The following is a 19,724-nucleotide window of genomic DNA, read 5'->3' on the forward strand; positions in this document are numbered from 1 at the left end:
AAAGAACAAGCTTTTCTTTTTCTATTAATCACAGCAAGAGATAATTTTGCGATTCTATTTGCTACAAAGGAAATTGGAAGCTTCTTTCTGTTCCTTCTTTCTTTTTGCAATTTTTTCTTTTTCCTTCTTTTTTTTCCTTTCTGTTCTGCTTGTCCTCTTTATTTGTGATAGTTTTTATGCTCTTTGTATATCTTTTTATAAAAAAAAATGATATATACGAAAGAACAGATCCCACAAAGAAAAAAGACACTATATAAAGAAAACAACAGAAGTTCATGAATTAGAGCATGGATATCCAGAATAACAGAATAACAGAGTTGGAAGGGTCCCTGGAGGTCTTCTAGTCCATCCCCCTGCTTAGGCAGGAAATCTTACACCAGAGGTAGGATTCTACCATTCTCTTCTCTTCTCTTCTCTTCTCTTCTCTTCTCTTCTCTTCTCTTCTCTTCTCTTCTCTTCTCTTCCATTCCATCCATTCCATTCCATTCCATTCCATTCCATTCCATTCTAACCTATTCTATTCGAGGCACATCTATGTATACACGTAGACACAGAGACAAACACGAACACCCACACACACACCCCAAGAGACCCTGGATGAGCAGCCCTCAACTTACGACTAGTTGCTTAGCAACCAAAGTTACAATCAACTTCTTCTTCTGCGGCCAGCGAGGCTTTCCTGAAGGCCTCTGTGCTGATAACAGAGCTCCAGATCCACCTGGGGCTGTGTTATCAGTTACAGCGGCCTTTAGAAAAGATCCCAGAGTGGGTGGGATCTTAATTAGGGCTTACTTTGTGGGGTAGGGCTTATATTGGGCGCACATGTAAAAAACCAAGCTAGGGCTTACTTTTAGGGTAGGTCGTATTTGCGGGGAAACAGGGTAGTAACTTGCAGCCCTCAAGAATCAAAACCAGAGTTTCACGCAGGGTCTATGAATTAAGCCACAATTTCCTTCTCCAATCAACTATAGCGGATGAGAGTGTATAGATTGCTGGTGTTTGGTAGCGTAGCAATGGGAGCTGCGTCACAGAGGAGCATTGCACTGACGTGATATAGTGGCCCTTCTCATAATTACTACTTGCTTCATTTTGTAGGAAAAGTGGAGAAAAACAACCCTATTCATGAAAGGCAAAGGACATTTTACTCTGAAGGAGATTGCAAACAAAACCAAATGCATTTCCGGAGATTGCAGAAGCCTGAAGGTTTTTTTCCACTCCCCATTTACACCAGCATTTGATATCTGAGGTTTCTGAAGTAATGAATCCACAGCACTGATAATAATAGAATAACAGAGTGGGAAGGGACCTTGGAGGTCTTCTAGTCCAACCCCCTATAGCAGTGGTGGCTAACCTTTTCGGGCTCCTGTGCCAAAAAAATTGTGCACGTGCTTGCATGCTCGTGCGCATGTGCCAGCACCCAGAAGGCAATGTGCACTCCCCCATGCCCCCCTAGGCATGCGTGCGCAATCCCCACCCACCCACCCCGCCGCCCTCTTTTTTTTAAAAAAAAAACAAATTTTATTGATTTTCCAAAACAACACACAGACAAACAAAACATAAAATATAATGACATAAGAATTTTTTTTTCTAAAAAAACCCAATACAACATCTTATTTAAAGACAGAATTATTCCAAGTTATCACATTTCCAAACAAGCACAATTTGATATATATATTTACCTTATCTGTTCATCTTCATATCTTATCCCGAACTTCTCTTTATTACTTCCTTTCCTTCTATTTATTCAAATTATATCTCTTTAACTTTAGATTGTGTACATTTTTTATATCCATCTGTCTTATACAATTTCATTATTCTCTTCCAATACAAAAACAAGCAAGACATAAAACATAAAAACATAAAACATCTTTTCTGAAAGTTGCTTGATCCCGGGTTAAAACTCATCGTACAGACGCCCCTTCAAAAATCATGTTCCTTTTATATATCATTCCATATCTTATTACCGTTTCCCATTTTCTATATAGCTTCTTCCTTTTTTTAACTCTCTTAATTTTATTCTACTTATCTCAGTTCAAGTCATAATACTTATCATTCTTTGTCTGTTCTCAACTATCCATTCATTTTTTCTCTTTAAACAAAACCTCTCCTGTACGCTAATTAGAGTATGACGCCTTTAACTCTTTTCCCTAACCTAATAATACTTAATATCACACATAACTTGTATTGGGATTCTGTTTAGCACATCCTAAAGTCACACAATATATTATATAAAGAGAAAAAGAAAAAAGAAAGAACGACAATAACAAAGAAACAAATTTATAAATATATAATATAGCTAGTACCCCTGTCAAAACCATTTTAATCATACCTATTGATACTTATTTATATCTTAAACATTTTATTCTAAAAGTGCCTACAATAATACAACCTTATGCACCTTACAGAATCCCTTTTTCAATTAAATTTACCCATTGTCTCTAAATAAATTTTGTTTCTTTAAATCTTGCTTCCCATCGTTGAGACTTCTCACCCCTTCCTTTCTCCCTTGCTTATTCTTTTCCTTACCCTTTTTACCCCTTTGTCTCTCCACCTCCCTTTTCTTCTTCCGCTTTCCCCTTTTCTGTTGTTTTCTAACCTTATATCCACCTTTCAACTCATTTTTATCTTTTTTGGTTGTTTTTTTAGGTTTTAAAATCCCTTTTTCCTTTTCCTCTTCCTTCTTCTCCCCCAATAGAATCACATGTTCATCAAAAATAGTTTCTTCTTTGTCCCAATTATCCTGCCGCGCAATCAATTCTCCATAAGAATGCACCACCATTTCTAGAGATTGAAAAAGAATGTCCAAGGTATCTTTCCAGTCTTGTTCTTCCTTTTTATATTTTAGATATTCAGTTTTAGATTCATCCAAGAGTGATGCCATTATAAAGAGGAAAAAATTTTCCCAAAACAACCACCCGAGTGTTTTTAAACAAAGAAAAAAAGTTTCCCAAAAGATGCAAAGTCACCAAACAATCCAGATAGACTATTTCATTTAGCACTTTTTCCCTTCTTCCATTTCTTTTTCTGGGGTTGCTATTAGATCACAAAGTTCCAATTAAAATATGTCTTTTTGAAGTCTTATTAATGTTCAAATGGCTCTTTAAAATTCTAGGCAGTCTGCTCCTTATTTTCAACTTCTACTTCAATTTTTTTCCTCTCCCTTTCCACTCATAGCAAAAGAAAAAATTTTCTTTAAATATTTAGAAATCCTTATCCCTTTGGCATTAGCATAGTCTTTAGCATTTAGCATACCTTCAATGCGGGTTTTCCGATTTCTCTCAAAGCTGTTCCGTTTGGAAGGAGAGTGAAAAGAAAAAAAGTTTTCCCTTTGATATCCATTCGCTACTTACTCAGTCTGGGAACAATGTGTCTTTAGTAGGTGTTAAATACCAGGATACTTTCACTGTTCCTTTGTCCCGGTCAGCAAAATCACTTTCATTTCTTCACAAACTCCTCCAGCACTTCCTTTTCCCGGCTGAGCTCTTCTAAGTGGCGGCCATTAGAGACCGCCGCTCAGCTGCCATCGGAGAGGGAGATTTAGCCAGCTAGGGAAGAGAGATGCGATGTCTCTCGTCCCTGCCAGAACCCCCCAGTCTTCACCACCTTCTACAAAGGTGGCTTAGCCCCGAAGCCAAATGGCTCGGGGCACTCAGGCAGTGAACACAGGCAGAGACCGTGCACAGTCACGGATTCCTGCCTGCACCGAAGCACCACAAGCCGGAACTAATTTGGCTTCTTTCCCTGCCGCCCTCTTATCTGCACTGTGCCTCACAGCTGATTTTCAGCCAATTTGAGTCCTTTTTCGGCCTCCCAGAGGCTTGAGGAAAGCTTCTGCAGGCTTCTTCAGGCTTTGCAGGCTGAAAACTAGGCCCGTTTCGTCACTTCCAGTATTTCCAGAAAAATAGGAAGTGACAAAACGGGCCTAGTTTTTGGCTTGCAAAGCCTGCAGAAGCCTTCCTCAAGCCTCTGGGAGGCCGAAAAAGGTGTGCCAGCACAAATGGCTCTACACGCCACCTGTGGCATGCATGCCATAGGTTTGCCAACATGGCCCTGTAGCATTTCAGACAAATGATTGTGCAATCTCTTCTCAAAAATATCCAGTGTTGGAGCAGTCAAAACTTCTAGAGGCAAGTTGTTCCACTGATTAATTGTTCTCCCTGTCAGGAAGTTTCTCCTTAGTTCTACATTGCTTCTGTCCTTGACTAGTTTCCACCCATTGCTTCTTGTCCTGCCCTCAGGTGCTTTGGAGAATGGGCAATATTTGTGGCAACTGCTCAAATATTGCTGTCATGTCGCTCCTAGTCCTTTTTTACATTAAACTAGACATGCCCAATTTCAGCAACTGTTCTTCGTATGTTTTATCCTCCAGTCCCCTAATCATCTTGGTTGCTCTTCTCTGCACTCTTTCTAGAGTCTCAACATCTTGTTCTATTGTGGCGATTAAACCTGGATGCAATATTCCAAGTGTGATCTTACCAAGGCATCATAAAGTGGTGTTAACACTTGACGTGATCCACTGGGTCTGGTTTTCTGCTAATTGAAAGGGACCTCAGAGATCTTCTAATTCAACCCCTTGTCCAAGACAGGAGTCCTGGAGAAATGGTTGTCCAATCTTTTCTTGAAAATCTGGTCAAAGGATTGCTGACATCCTAGGAAGTTTGCTAGGAGATTTGGAAGTATTTCTTTCATCAGCATCATGCCCCTGTCAGAGTCTGAATTTGAGCAGGAAGACGAACAGCTGATAGGGACTGGGGAGTGTGGCTCCATTTTCTATAGAGGAAACTGAGGAAGGGTACAGTCTGGCTGGGCAGAACAGAGGAGAGGTAGAACAAAGGAGAGGGAGTTCAGAGGAAGACCCAGGCCCACCCCCTCTTCATCCTAGGGCATGCAGGGAGGAAGGGAGAAGGGAGCAAGATGGGCTGCGTGGTTTATGGGGGAAGAAAAGGCCCTGATTCCCTTCATTAGCTACACCTGGAAAAAAATGTTTAAGAGACATGCAGGCTCTGTGCAGCAGCTGCTGGGAGCAAATGTGAGCTTATCTTGTGTTGACTTTGCTTATCTGTGTTCCTGATGTCTTCCCAACTGTGTGAGTTTTGCCATGCCTTCACATCTGGAATTCTTGCTCCTGCCCTACCAAACTAATTACCTCATTTTGCCTTGATTGGACTTGTAGTTTTTGTTGACCATGTTTTGAACTTGACTCTCTGCAGTCAAAGGCTGTTCCTGGGAGAGTTTTTCTCCAGCCAGAAGGTAACCTGGACATTGAGGGCAAAGTTGGAGCTAATAAAGGGACTTTTATTGATTAACTGACTGTATTGTCTTTGTGCCATGCCCTGGGTCATCACAGCCAGACAGAAGTTTCTGGAATTCAGAATTGCAAAACTATTAAATCAATTTTTTAAAAAACAAACTAGAATGTGCACTTGATGTCTTTCCCATTACAGACTCCTTGCTTACAACCAGTTGCTTAGAAACCAGTTGAAGTTACAATATACCAGCCAAAAGGTACTTACAGTTGTTTGCAACATTTCATGTTGATGTGACAGCAAATTTTGATTTTTCTTCTTCTGGCATTTATTTCTGTTTTCTGGCAAAAATGATTGACATAATGATCTCTGTGGTCATTTAATACCAATGTAAAAAAAGTTATACAATCAGTGGTGACTTGCTTTATTTGTTAGGATTAATTTGTTAAGAGAAACAGAGATGATTAGATTGGAGGCTAAAACTATGAAGAATGGTTGCCAGAATTGGGTATGTCTAGTTTAATGAAAAGAAGGACTGAGTGACATGATAGCATTTTTCCAATATCTCAGGGGCTGCACCGAAGAAAAGGAAGTCAAGCTATTAGTTAGGAATGTAAGTCACCTAACAGTTGGGTTGGAAATATATAAACCAGGATAGACATTTTAATACTGTCTCTTTAAGGGAATGCTAAAATTATAATTGGGTGTGGTTTCTCAAACGGCCATAAGATGGAGCCAGAAACCTGGGTTGTTCTGTCCCGTTGTTGAGAGTGTTGCCATTCCTGCATTTCCCTATTGACTGTTGCTGATCATCGTTATTCTTGGATTTGATGTAAGTCTTTTACTGAACTGGTTTTGATACTGGACTTTGTTATTGGGTTATCCCTGGATTGAAAACTGACTGTTATAACTGTGTATGACTTGGACTGTTTGTTGGACTTTGCTTAACTGTTTACTGGAAGTAAAACCTACATTTTACTATACAGTGTAGCTGTGTGCTGTGTGTGTGTTATTCAACATTACTTTCACTACGTCTCCCTGTATGCACTCATTCTCCTAACGGGGAATTACCTCAACACTATTCTCCAAAGCCCCTGAAGACAGGACAAGAAGCAACAGATGGAAACTAAGCAAGGAGAGAAGCAATCTAGAAATAAGAAGAAATTTCCTGGCAACGAGAACAATTAATCAGTGGAACAATTTGCCTCCAGAAGTTGTGGCTGCTCCAACATTGGAGTTTTCAAAATAGATTGGACAGCCATTTGTCTGAAAATGGTATTTAGGGTTTCCTGCTTGAGTTCTGGATTGGATTAAAAGACCTCCAAAGATCCCTTCCAACTCTTCTATTCGGTTATTCTGTTAATTTTTGCAACTATGCACAATATTAATTCTGGGCTTAATTATAGTCATAAGTCAAGGGAAGCTAGAGGTGATACTATAGGAACAAAATAGATGCCTCTGTCATAGCAGCACAAAAAAATATTGACACCTTCCCCAAATTAAAAATGAAGTCCTCTATTTAGAGCAGGTTAAAAATGAAAATAAGAACATATATATGTTGCTACAACTTTAAAAGCACCACTATAATGACGTGGGAAAATACCCGAACAAAGCTGAAAAATATATATATATATATATATATATATATATATATATATATATATATATATATATATATATATATAAAAATCGGTGAAAGCAGCAAGAACACTAAGTTCTCCACAAAGTCCCAGATTCCAAATATATCTATTTTACATGTGATTTATTTGTTCCCCAGAGAGTCTATTTTACCAGCATGTTAAAAAAAAAGGGCGGGGAAAGGAACATTCCTGACCTTCAGAACCATATTAGGCCGTTATTCCCCAAGCAATCTGAGACAGCTTCGACTTACAGATCTGAGAGAGACATAAGGCCGTTTGAGAGTTCACCTCTGTCTCCAGTCTGAAGGAGAAACAGTTCGTCTGTGCAAAGAGGAACCCTAAAGAGAAGCAACTGCTGTGTGCAGAGTCACTTCCAATCACGAGCGAACCATTTTCCTTTTTGGTGATAAAGAAAAGGGAAAATCGGTCATCCCTGAGGGGTACGTTGAGCAAAGCAAGAAGGAGCAAAAGTCATTTGACCCGTGTTGGAAATAAATGAATAAGTCAATAAGTCAATTTATTAAGTAAATAAATAAATAAGTAAGTAAGTAAGTAAGTAAGTAAGTAAGTAAGTAAATCTTCTTTATGTGTGTGCATGTTCCAGCATAACTCTGGAATGCCTCGAACAATTTCAACCAAACTTGGCACACTGATTACTTATTCTCTGGAAACAGATACCATAGGGGTAAGACACCCCTAACACTCGTCGGGGTATGTGTTCTTAAGACACAGCCTGTTGTGCCTGCAAATGGATTCTACCGTACTGCCTTCAAATGTCTTCTACTGCACAGCGCTGTGGAATTGCCATGGTAACGGCTTCACGGTACTCCACAAGGGGCTCTCTCTGGTAATGGGGAAAATGCAACATTACAAATTACGTTTGTTCCAGGTCGCTTTTCCTGTGTAATACAGGATAAATAAATACCCGGGTTACCGGGTAGTAAGTAAGTAAGTAAGTAAGTAAGTAAGTAAGTAAGTAAGTAAATAAATACAGATGGATGGATGGATGGATGTCATCTCCCTTAACATTTTAACTGCTCTGGCGAAACTAAATTTCTGCGACAGGTTGACCAACTTTAATTGTTATGAAAGAAAAGAAAGAGAGAAACATTTGTTATAATTTTTGGGGGGTGGGTGGGGGAGGAAGAAGTTGCAAAAAGAAGCAAAGGGAACAGGGTGGGGTCCTTGGCGCTCTCTGAGCTTGGTTTCTTTCTTTCTTTTTCTTACGGATGTCTCATGACCCAACTGGGCAATGTTATCAGTGCTAGAGGGGAGCGGGATTTGCTCTCTCTGTTTATGAACCAATGCCTTGCCCTGTCAGTGTTGGTGGGAGTGGTCTTGGTGCCTCCGTGCTTAGGCTGTTGTTTAACATTTGATTGCTTGTCTGGGTTGGAGTTGGGAGTTGTCTCCCTTCTAACACTGATGATGTTACCTAGCTGGGTCATGAAATGTCTTCAAGAAAATAAACAAGCTCAGAGAACATCAAGGACCCCACAATGCTCCTCCTCCTCCTCCTCCTCCTCCTCCTCTTCCTCCTCCCTTCACTCCACGAGTCCTACTCCCTTCTGGCCCTGATTATGTTACCTAGTTGCAATATGAAACATTTGCAAGAAAAACATCAAGCTCAGAAAACCCCAAAGACCCTACAGTCTTCCTCTCCCTTCCTCCTCCTCCTCCCCCTCTGCACAAACACCCCTTCCTTCCAGCACCAATATTATTACCTAGTTGGGTCATGAAACATCTGCAACAATACAACCAAGCTCAGAGAGCACCAAGGACCCCGCAGTCCTCCTCCTCTCCTCCTCCCCTTCTTCATCCTCCTCCTCCCCTCCTTCTCCTCCTCCTCCTCCTCCTCCTCCTCCTCCTCCTCCTCCTCCTCCTCCTCCTCCTCCCATTTCTATCCCTGAGGACGTTACCTAGTTAGGTTAAGAAACATCTGCAGGAAAACAAATGAGCTCAGAGACCCTCAAAGACCCCACAGGAATGAATGAGCTCCGTTGAGTCATCTAGAGTCAACTAGCTGACTCTAAGCTGATCTTGAAAAAGTTCAGCACTGTTGAATCAGGTTAATGCCTGGATAGGGGGCTACTAAGAAAATTCAGTGCAGTAGGTTGGTCTTTACTGCTGCCTCCCTGGGTGAATCTACAGGGTCCCAAGAGTTGAAACCCACTCAAAATAAAATTCACCAGGTTAGGCCGAGCCGTTGAATGTAAGTAGATCCTTGCTTTTGGCTCTGGGTTTCTCCACTTCAGCAAGCTTAAAGAGGGTGGACTTCAACTCCCAGAATTCCTCAGCCAGCGTGGGCATGATGGCTGGGGAATTCTGGGAACTGAGGTCCACGCCTCTTAAGCTTTCTAAGGTTGCAGAACTGTAGTTGATGGACTATTTTGGAATTGTTTTTCTTCCCAGATTCACCTCCTCCCCCAAGGCTGCCTTAGAATTGTGGCAGAATAAAAGGGGAAATAGTATTTAAAAACTCATATAACTATCCATCCATCCATCCATCCATCGTGCCTACGGTCCCTGTCCTATTGTCCCCATGTATTCGTACCTATTCCCTGTATTCTTACTCATGTTTATACTTATGCCTATTATCTTGTAAGCGATTGGCAAATCAATAATAATAATAATAATAATAATAATAATAATAATAATAATAGTGATAATAGAGAATATTTGCAGCTCAGGGTTGACATGAGGGCTCCTTGGTGCTCTCTGACCTTGCTTGTTTTTTTGCAGACATTTCATGACCCAACTATGCAACATCATCAGTGCTCAAAGGGAGGGGTGTTTGTGGAAATGAGGAGGAGGAGGAGGGGAAGGAGGAGGAGGAGCAGGAGGAGGAGGAGGAGAAGGAGAAGGAGGAGGAAGAAGAGAAGGAGGAGGAGGAGGAGGAAGAGAAGGAGAAGGAGTAGGAGGAAGAGAAGAAGGAGAAGGAGGAGGAGGAAGAGAAGGAGAACGAGAAGGAGGAGGAAGGAAAGAGGAGGAGGAGGAGGAGGAGGAGGAGGAGGAGGAGGAGGAGGACTATGAGGTCCTTGGTGCTCTCCAAGCTTGCTTGTTTTCTTGCAGACATTTCATGACCCAACTAGGTAACATCATCAGTGCTAGTGCTCATACAACTAAGGAGGACTTCAGATGAAATCTTAGCTTCATTTCAGGCATGAGGAGGAGATAAACACAACATTATAAGACCCAACAGAAAAGATAGTTTGCAAGGATTTTTTTTGTGCCTGGAAAAAGAAAATCCACACCTAAGTCTCTTTCCACCCCTCTCCCCCTCCCCCAGTCTCCTCATTGGTGTGAGGTGAGACCCTTAACTGTCTACCTGGGTCTATGCTTCCTACCTTTGAACCTGACTTTTACTGCCTCTTATATGAGCACTATACATTATATTAAAGCACTAACTTGGCAAAAGATGCAAACTAAGGGGAAATTTGTCATCTGCAATTGTGTGAAACGAATAGTTGCAATTCAATCAGTTTGGGGGCTATTTTGGATATAACAGTCTGGAACATTACGAGAATACAGAACCAAAAAGTGCAGACGGCAAGAGTTTTTCAAATAAGTGCCAAGCAACAAGATGGCATAGCGAATGAAGAAGTTGCCCTGGTAATCTTCCAGAGGAATAGAAGAGATGTAAAGAAAAGATTATACAAGAAGGGGGTTTTATCTCAGATCATGGCCACTGATGGTAGCTGCTCCTCGCTGGACCCAGCTATTATCTCTGGACCTCATTGCTGTTGATGTAAATATTATCTTACTGAATTGTTGCTTGTACTTTGATGGCTTTCATGTTCCAAATTGCTCATGAAATAAACGTTTGATTCAAAGCCAAATGAGGTTGCATGCTTGTATTTCCTGTTCTGCTTGTCTTTATTTTATAACAGAAACTGGTGCCATGACTTCAGATGAATTGGTAGCTAAAAGAGACCTGGTATCCAGGTAGGATTTCTGACCACTTCTTGGCCTGGACTTCCAAGGGGGATCAGCCCACTTTCATAATGGACTGTTTGCTTTGAATCAGAAGTAAGCAATTTGATCCCTTTGGGTATGTGTCATGCCCAGGGGTGGGATTCTACAGGTTCGCACCTATTCGCTAGAACTGGTTGTTAACACTCAAAGCAGTTGGGAGAACCGGTTGTTAGAAGAAATTACTGGCCTAATCCTGTAAGGAAGGCAGGAAGGAAACATTCTGGTGTTGCTTACAGAAACTGCCTCTCTGTTAACCCTTATTATGTTCTTGGCACCACTAGACTTCCTGTCTCAGGAACTTCTCTGGAGCTTTTTTCCTTCCTTTGCTGGTACTTTGCTTGTGGGGAGTGACCATTCAAAGTTACAATGGCACTGAAAAAAGTGACTTATGACCATTTTTCACACTTACGACTGTTGCAGCATCCCCACAGTCATGAGAGGCCAGGCGAGGAGATGCGTGCCTCGATGTGAGTGATATTGAATTGGCCACACCCAGCCAATAACATGACCACCGAGCCATGTCTACCCAGACACATGACCACCTAAGCCATGCCCACCACCTAAGCCACGCCCACAGAACCGGTTGTTAAAAAATTTGAATCCCACCCCTGGTCATGCCCCTGTTGGAATCTGATTCTGAGGGAGAGATTGAGCAGCTGATAGGAGGAAGTGGGAGTGTGGCTCCAGTGGCTGGGGAGGAAACTGGGGAAGGGCACAGTCTGGCTGGGCATTCAGAGAAAGACCCAGGCCCACCCCCTCTTCATCCTAGGGTATGTAGGGAGGAACGGAGAAGGGAGCAACAGGGGTTATGGGGAGAAAAGGGCCCTGATTCCCTTCATTAAGCTGCAGCTGGGAAAACAGGATAAAAAGGGTGTTTGCACAGAGCACCTTGCTGGAAGCAAAGCATGCATTATCTGTTTGTCAAGTCTTATCTGGGTTCTGGCATCTTCCCAACTGTGTGTGTTTCGTTATCTTTTGAGTTCTGCAATTCCTTACCCTGCCCTGTCTCGTTAATTGCTGCAGTGTGGTTTGTATTGGTTTTAATTTATATTTTACATGTACTTTGGGTTTGGAGTAAATTTCTTCCCTTTAAAAACTGTTCTTTGGAGAGTTTTTTCTCCAGCCGATGATAACTGGACATTGGGGGCCAAGTTGGAGGAATTAAAGGGACTTTACCTATTTTTGCGACTTTGTTGCTTTTGTGCCATGCCCCTTTGGGTCATCACAGTGTGTGAGTTACATTGTGAGGGTGGGACCTGTCCCAAAAATGGGTGGCAAGGGAAGGGTCACAACCAGAACTCATTTTATTTATTTGCACTGCTAGTCTCCCACCAATTCTGAGGCCTCTTCAAAGCAGGAAATCTGGAGACACCCCTTTGAAAACGTTTTCATTCTCGTCCAAGAAATGTCTTCCGTTTCGAAGCTGAAGAACTGAACAGAAGTGAAGAAGCTTCTTGGGGGAGAAGCGAAAGGTTTTCAAAGAAAAGTAGAAACAAGAAAGTTCAGTTGTCTTTTGGGAAAAGCATCTTTGAGACTACTTGGTTTTCTCCAGATTTTCTGCTGGATGATTGAGAATCTCCACAGACATTTGAGTTTGGTGTTTTCTAGGGAGTTGGCCAAAATGGCAAAATTGACCTGTCAACTCATAAAATGGTCTTTTTAGAGTTGCCAACGAAAAGGGAGAGGGGAGCAGTGCAGCACCTTGGAAACCGAAAGTGCATTCCATAAATAGTTTTTCAAAGATAGTAACTAGCTGACTGAAGTTTCCGCCGCACAAATATCTAACTGGAGAGCATGATTGAGGACTCTTGGCTATGGAGGTGTCCCATTGGAGAATATGAATTACGATACACCCAGGGAGTGGTGGGAAAACCAGGGTCAAGGGTCACAATGAATGATGTGTCTCAGAGTCGGCTACACCCAGGCAGTGCCGGACATGTGAACTCCCAATAAATCCTTTTGAAGTTTTGGACGTTTGGCTCGAGACTCACGATTTAATTGGAGGAACTGCAGAACCCTGACAGCACCACTCTGATTAAAGAAAAGAACGTAAGTACTTTTGTTTCCATAGGGAGACTGTTTCTGAACTTTGTGCTTGAGGTGGGGAAGAATGAAACTCTGACTTTGGGATTTACCAATTAGACTTTAATTACCAATTAAACAAGCCATCTTTATAGAAATGGCTTGTTTATACTACTAAGAAAAAGCAAAAAGTTGTGATTTGATGTTAATGCCTAATTTTACTGTAGCAGAGGAAGTTGGAATTCATTGCTTCTTTTTTCTTTTCTTACTTTCCTAGTGTCACGTATTCCAGAAGTACGCACACTTTTTCTTTTGCACACCTCCTCCCTACAAATTACCTACGCAAACCTGTCTAAGTTCGTCCCAAAAAAAGCACTCTCTTTGCAAACTCTCTTTGCCACGCATCCCCAAATGAGAAAGCAATGGACCCTTGCAAAAATTAAAATAAACCAACTGTCAAAATAGAACGCCTTGAAGACCGGATTTCTCAAATATGTTAAACTTTCCTAATTGGAACCCGTTTGGCTGAAAAATAACAACAACGAAAGCCTCCAGAGGTTTGCAGTCTGTTCTGTTTTACCAAAATCGTGTTCCAAGTAGGAAGCAGAAACATTATTGCTGCAGAAATAGGGCACCGCGAATAAATCTGCAGCTCCTGAATAAGTCACCAAGTTTGAATAAGACATCTGTCCTGTTTCCTGGTAAATATGACATACCCTGAAAGTAAGTCCTAGCTTGGTTTTACACATGCGCCCAATATAAACCCTATCCCCAAAAGAAGCCCTGATTAAGATCCCACCCACTCTAGAGTGGACGAGTAAAAATTAAGGTAGTGTGGGGATGGGGGTAGGTGGAGCTGCCCTACTACTTAACTTTGGACAGTTGTAGCCAGGCCTCGCACACCCCGGCACCTGTCTTGCCGGCCCTTTTCTTCTGCAGCCAGTAAGGCTGGCAAGGCTTTCCCGAAGGCCTCTGTAGCTGATAACAAAGCTCCAGATCGATCCTGAGCTCTGTTATCGGCTGCAGAGGCCTTGCCAGCCACAGAAGGAAAGGTTCCTGAAGGCCTTGCTGAGGCAAAAAGGAGGCATGGGGCGACGCACGCAAGTGAGGTTAGTCAGTGGATGACAACACCCCCCAAATTAAGACCTGCTTCCATTTTTGGTGGCAAAAATATATATAAGACAGGGTCTTATTTGGGAGGAAACACAGTATTTATTTCCATAGACTTATACACTGCTTCACAGTGCTTTCCAGCTCTCTCTAAGCAGTTTACAGAGTCAGCCTAGGGCCCCCAAACAATCTGGCTCCTCATTTTGCTGACCTCGGAAAGATGGAAGGCTGAGTCCGCCTTGAGCCAGTCAGGATCAAACTCCAGGCTGTGTGCAGAGTTAGCCTGCAATACTGCTTAGGATACAATTTTGTAATGCAACCTTTTGGATGCTTAGGGGTGAAAGACAGAGAAGCTTTATTCATATGCACCTTGGGACAAAAGAAATAAATAAGAATGAATAAAATATATAAATATAAACACAAACAGACAAACAAACCCAGTCCCAGTTACTCAGACGACTTCCAAGTCTATTTTCATGCTATTTATTCACGGAGCAATTTGGTTCTTATCCACCAGGGGGCAGAGGAAAATCAAGGTTAATAACATCACAGCTGTCAAATTCAAATCTTGCCCTCCACAGTTCCTGGTTTATATATATATATATATAATATAATTAGGCACTGGAGCAAAGCAAAATTACCTGAACATAATTTTAAAGCAAGGCAAACCCACTGATATGTACAGGTGGTCCTTGACTTACAGCTCTTCGTTTAGTGACTGTTCGAACTTACAACAGCACTGGGAAAAAAAAGTGACTTTTGGACCATTTTCCACACTTACGACCGCTGCAGCATTCTCACGACCCCCTTGCTCAAAATTGAGATGGCTCGTATTGATGAGGTCCCTGGGTCATCCAATCCCCTTTGGCCAGAAGCCAAGTAAACTTGGGGGAAGCCAGATTCACTTAAACAACTGTACGACCCACTTAACAACTGCGGCGAGAAAAGGTTGTAAAATGGGGCAAAACTCACTTAACCGAAGTGACTTGGAAATTTGGAGGGGCTCTATTGCAGCTATAAGTTGAGGACTACCTGCGTAGAGAATGATGTGCACTCGGACGCCTCCTTTCGATGTTTTAATGCAATGTGGCCGCAGCTGTATATATGTGTATATATATATATCTTTTATGGACCTCGAAGCCCAAAGTTTGCAAGAGGAGTGTGTGTGTGTGTGTGTGTGTGTTGATGAAACCCAAGTTTGGATTAGGAATCCGAGGTTTTTAAGCAGCTCTGCATTCTAACATCTTCCGGAAACTTTTCTGAAAGTTGTCATCCAAGAAGGCGTACAAGAAAGGATTTAAACACGAGTTAGCGTAGCTCAGGCTGGTGATAAAATAGGACACGCCGATGACCATGGGAGTCTGGGGCAAGTCCGTGGTTAAAGCCACGATGGTGGCCAGGTGGAAGGGCGTCCAGCAGAGGAGACACACCGCTAAGACGATGAAGACCATAATGGTGACTTTCTTTTTGGCCTTGTCCAGCGCTTTGGCATTGGAGTTTAAACTCATGCTCCTCAAGTTGTACAGCATCGCAGCGTAAAGGGCGCAGATGGTGGAAACCGGGATGGCGAAGCCCAACAGGAGCGTGTAGATCCGGCTGGCTTTGAACCAGGTTCTTTCGGGCTTGGGGAAATTGAGGCCGCAACTGGTGATGTTCAAGTCATCCTTGTAGACATTGGCGAAGATGAAGAACGGAAAGACGATGAGGGTGACCAAAACCCAAACGCAGATGCTGATGAGACGGGCTGCCCGGTAGGTACGGTGCGGCATCCTCTTGGACCGGACAGTGGAGAGCACCACCAAATACCGGTCGATGCTCATGACGGTGAGGAAGTAGATGCTGGAGAAGATGTTGTAGTGGTCCACGGAGAGGATGATCTTGCAAAGGACTTCTCCAAAGGGCCAGTAGTGCAGGAGGTGCTCGGCGATGTTGATGGGCAGGACCAAGGTGAAGAGGTCGTCGGCGATGGCCAAGTTGAGGATGAACATGTTGGTGACCGTCTTCATTTTGGGAGCCTTCAGGATGACGTAGATGACCGCCGTATTCCCGGTCAGGCCCACCGCACAGATCACGGAGTAGATGACTGGGAGGACCACGTAGAAATCTGGGGATTGAAACTCCTGGGAGGTGAAGTTGGCCACGGTAGAGTTTTCGCCGCCCCAAGCATCGTCCTCGGCCCCAAGGCTGGTGGCATGGGTGCCCAGCGCTCTATCCTCCGAAGCGTTTGCCATGCCTGGGACCTTCAGCGGGAGGGAGTTTTGTCCTTCAGATTGGGCGGAGGGGGTGGGTGGGTTGGACTAGATGACCTCCAAGGTCCCTTCCATCTCTGTCAATCTGTTAACTGGTAAGACGACGGGGCTGGTGAGAGGAAAGGCTCGGCCATTTTGCCAGGCAGGGCTATAAAAAAAAGTCCTTCTTAAACTTTTGAAGGAAGCAAAACGCCACACGGGAAGGAGGCGACGGGAGCAAAGCAGGAGACAGGGGGGAAAAAGGATCGCCAGGGTTACAAACACAATTGAAAAGGATCTAGTTGGCTGCTTTAAAGAGAGTTACGACTCGCAAGGAAAGTTGGTCAACTCCTTGGACAGAGGCTGCCTCCTCAATCCCACCCCCCCCAGAGCCCCCTTTCCGCATCAGAAAGATGCAATAAAACACCTGCCCTACCCTCACCCCAGTTGGGCCTCACAACAAAGACCAAAGCAGTTTTGTACTCCACCGAGAAGCACTTTCCGGAGCGAACTCAGCTGTTTCCTTAAAACCTTGTGGAAAAAAGAAAAGGGGGGAGAGAGAGAGAGAGAGAGAGAGAGAGAGGGAGGGAGGGAGAGAGAGAGAGAGAGAATGAAAACCAGCTTTTAACCCTCCCTGCAGGATTCAACAGCCCACCACGCCCCCCCCCACTCAAAAAACCCTCCCCACTCCATGCCATGTGCCCTGTTTGATCAGCCGGGACCCCAAAAATTGCAAGCTTTTACAATCTATCCCTTCTTGGTAGCATCGGGGAAGCAAAGGTTTGAGGTGAACTGAGTGTCAAAGCGGAGAAGAGAGAAAGAGAGAGAAAGGGAGGGAGAGAGGAAGAGAAAAAGAAAGAGGAAGAGATGGGTAGTGGGAGAGAGAGAGAGAGAAAGAGGGAGAGATGGGGAGAGGAAGAGGGAGGCAGGCGAGGGGAGAGGGAGGGAGAGAATGAGAAAGAAAGAGGGAGAGGGGAAGGGAAGGAGAGAGAGAGAGAAAGAGAGGGACAGAAGGAGAGGGAGAGGGGGAGAGAAAAGGGAGGGAGGGGGAGAGAGAGGGAGGGAGAGAATGAGAAAGAAAGAGGAGGGGAAGGAGAGAGAGAGAGAGAGAGACAAAGAGGGAGAGAGAAAAGGGGAGGGAGGGGGAGAGAGAGGGAGGGAGAGAATGAGGAAGAAAGAGGGGAGGAAGGGAGAGAGAAAGAGGAAGGGAAGGAGAGGGAGAGAGAAGAGGAGAGAGAGAAGAAAGAGGGAGGGGAGAGAGGGAGGAGAGAGAAAGAAAGAAAGAGGAGGGAAGGAGAGAGAGAGAGAGACAAAGAGGGAGAGAGAAAAGGGGAGGGAGGGGGAGAGAGAGAGGGAGGGAGAGAATGAGGAGAAAGAGGAGGGAGAAAGGGAGGAGGAGAGAAAGAGGAAGGGAAGGAGGAAGAGGAGAGAGAAAGAGGAAGAGAGAAGGAAAGAGGGAGGGAGAGAGAGGGAGGGAGAGAAAGAAAGAAAGAAAGAAAGAAAGAAAGAAAGAAAGAAAGAAAGAAAGAAAGAAAGAAAGAAAGAGGGAGGGAGGAAGGAGGGAGGGAGGGAGGGAGGAAGGAAGGAAGGAAGGAAGGAAGGAAGGAAGAGAGAAAGAAAGAGAGAGAGAGAAAGAAAGGAAGGAAGGAAGGAAGGAAGGAAGGAAGGAAGGGGGAGAGAGGGAGGATACTTTTAAATTCTCCCCCCCCAAAAAGCCCCTTTCTGCCTTACCTGGTCTATTGCGGAGTTTCCTGGCGCTTCTTCCCAGCCGAGCAAAATTCCTCAGCGGGGCAGCCAGGGGGAGACCAGACCGACCCTTCCTGCCGTCTCCCCCCTTCTGCCCACCAACCAGGATCCTTGCAAAGAGAAGTCCCCCCTCCCCCTTCCCCAGAAAGGGACAGCAGACGGCAGAGGCGGTGCAGCTGCGCCTTTCAGTCCCGCCTTCCGGAGCTGCAGAACCCGAAGCGTGTCCGGATCGGCTGCTGCCGACTGTGTGAACTGCGCGTCTCTTCCCGCGCGGGGTCTCTCTTACTTATCCCGCCAAGCTTCGGCCTCCCACCTGACACTCTGCGTGGCTCAGCCCTCTCGGTCTGGAAAGGGCAGGGGGCGAGCGAGGCTCCGCTGGGCTGACGCGGCGTCTCCCTCCAAAGCGGTGCCAGGAGATGCGATCCGAATTCACTCGGGTCTTCCTGGGAAATTATCTATCTATCTATCTATCTATCTATCTATCTATCTATCTATCTATCTATCTATCTATCTATCTATCTATCTATCTATCTATCTATCTAATTTTTATTTTTTTTCTTATGTACACTGAAAGCACTTGCATCAAAGACAAATTCCTTGTGTGTTCAGTCACACTTGTCCAATAAAGAATTCTATTCTATTCTATTCTATTCTATTCTATTCTATTCTATTCTATTCTATTCTATTCTACTCTACTCTACTCTACTCTACTCTACTCTATTCTTATTCTATTCTACTCTACTCTACTCTACTCTACTCTACTCTAATCTACTCTATTCTATTCCACTTCATTCTATTCTACACCATTCCATTCCATTCCATTCTATTCTATTCTTTTGTACCCCACGACTATCATTAAGTGTTGTACCTGATGATTCCTGACTCTTGATGAATGTATTTTTCTTTTATGTACACTGAGAGCATTTGCACCAAGACAAATTCCTTGTGTGTCCAATTACACTTGGCCAGTAAAGAATTCTCTTCTCTTCTCTTCTCTTCTCTTCTCTTCTCTTCTCTTCTCTTCTCTTCTCTTCTCTTCTCTTCTTTTCTCTTCTCTTCTCTTCTCTTCTCTTCCCTTCCCTTCCCTTCCCTTCCCTTCCCTTCTCTTCTCTTCTCTTCTCTTTTCTTCTCCTCTCCTCTCCTCTCCTCTCCTCTCCTCTCCTCTCCTCTTCCATTCCATCCCATTCCATTCTTATTCTTATTCTATTCTTATTGTACTCTATGACTATTATTAAAGCGTTTTACCTTATGATTCTTGACTCTTGACGAATGTATCTTTTCTTTTATGTACACTGAGAATATTTGCACCAAGACAAGTTCCTTGTGTGTCCAGTCACACTTGGCCAATGAAGAATTCTATTCTATTCTATTCTATTCTATTCTATTCTATTCTACTCTACTCTTTTTCTATTCTATTCTATTCTAATCTGATTCGCTTAGCAACAGTGGCAAGAAAGGTCGCACAATGAGGCAAATCTCACTTAACCAATGTCTCACTTAACAACTGAAATTTGGGGCTCGGTTATGTTGTAAGTCGAGGACCACCTGTATCACTTACCACTGCACCGGTGAGGCCGCCCCAGTGCAATACCATGTCCAGTTCGGGTTGCCACAATACCGAAAAGACGCTGAGACTGTGGAAAGAGTGCAGAAAAAAGCAACAAACAAGGTTAAATTGTACAGTGAGTAGCTAAGGGAATCCATAGAACATAGCATAACGGAGTTAGAAGGGACCTTAGAGGTCATCTAGTTCAACTCTC

General features: G+C 43.6%; 1 protein-coding gene and 1 long non-coding RNA gene across 2 annotated transcripts in view; both read right to left on the bottom strand.

Annotated features, from left to right (window-relative positions):
* Positions 1-3,464, bottom strand: part of LOC148125999 (uncharacterized) — a 153,340-nt gene extending 149,876 nt beyond the window's left edge. Inside the window, exons 1-2 of the long non-coding RNA XR_015742669.1 lie at positions 3,253-3,464; positions 1,680-1,736 (exon numbers count right to left, since the gene is read on the bottom strand). This is a non-coding gene — a long non-coding RNA (uncharacterized LOC148125999). The remainder of the gene's footprint in view (positions 1-1,679; positions 1,737-3,252) is intronic.
* Positions 3,465-14,457: 10,993 nt separating this feature from the next.
* On the bottom strand, positions 14,458-18,225 carry NPBWR2 (neuropeptides B and W receptor 2). Its single transcript, XM_087928866.1, has 2 exons — positions 17,950-18,225; positions 14,458-16,387 (listed from the first exon to the last, which is right to left on the bottom strand). The coding sequence occupies exon 2, from the start codon at positions 16,219-16,221 to the stop codon at positions 15,211-15,213; it is 1,011 nt and encodes a 336-aa protein (XP_087784992.1). The 5' UTR covers positions 16,222-16,387; positions 17,950-18,225; the 3' UTR covers positions 14,458-15,210.
* Between the last annotated feature and the right edge of the window lie 1,499 nt (positions 18,226-19,724).

The sequence above is a fragment of the Pseudonaja textilis genome, chromosome 3 (assembly GCF_049901715.1).
Source record: "Pseudonaja textilis isolate UNSWEBS1 chromosome 3, rPseTex1.2, whole genome shotgun sequence".
In the NCBI taxonomy this organism is placed as follows: domain Eukaryota; kingdom Metazoa; phylum Chordata; class Lepidosauria; order Squamata; family Elapidae; genus Pseudonaja; species Pseudonaja textilis.

Excerpts from the sequence above, each read along its gene's own strand:
- NPBWR2 (XM_087928866.1), bottom strand. The coding sequence starts at position 16,221 with ATGGCAAACGCTTCGGAGGATAGAGCGCTGGGCACCCATGCCACCAGC.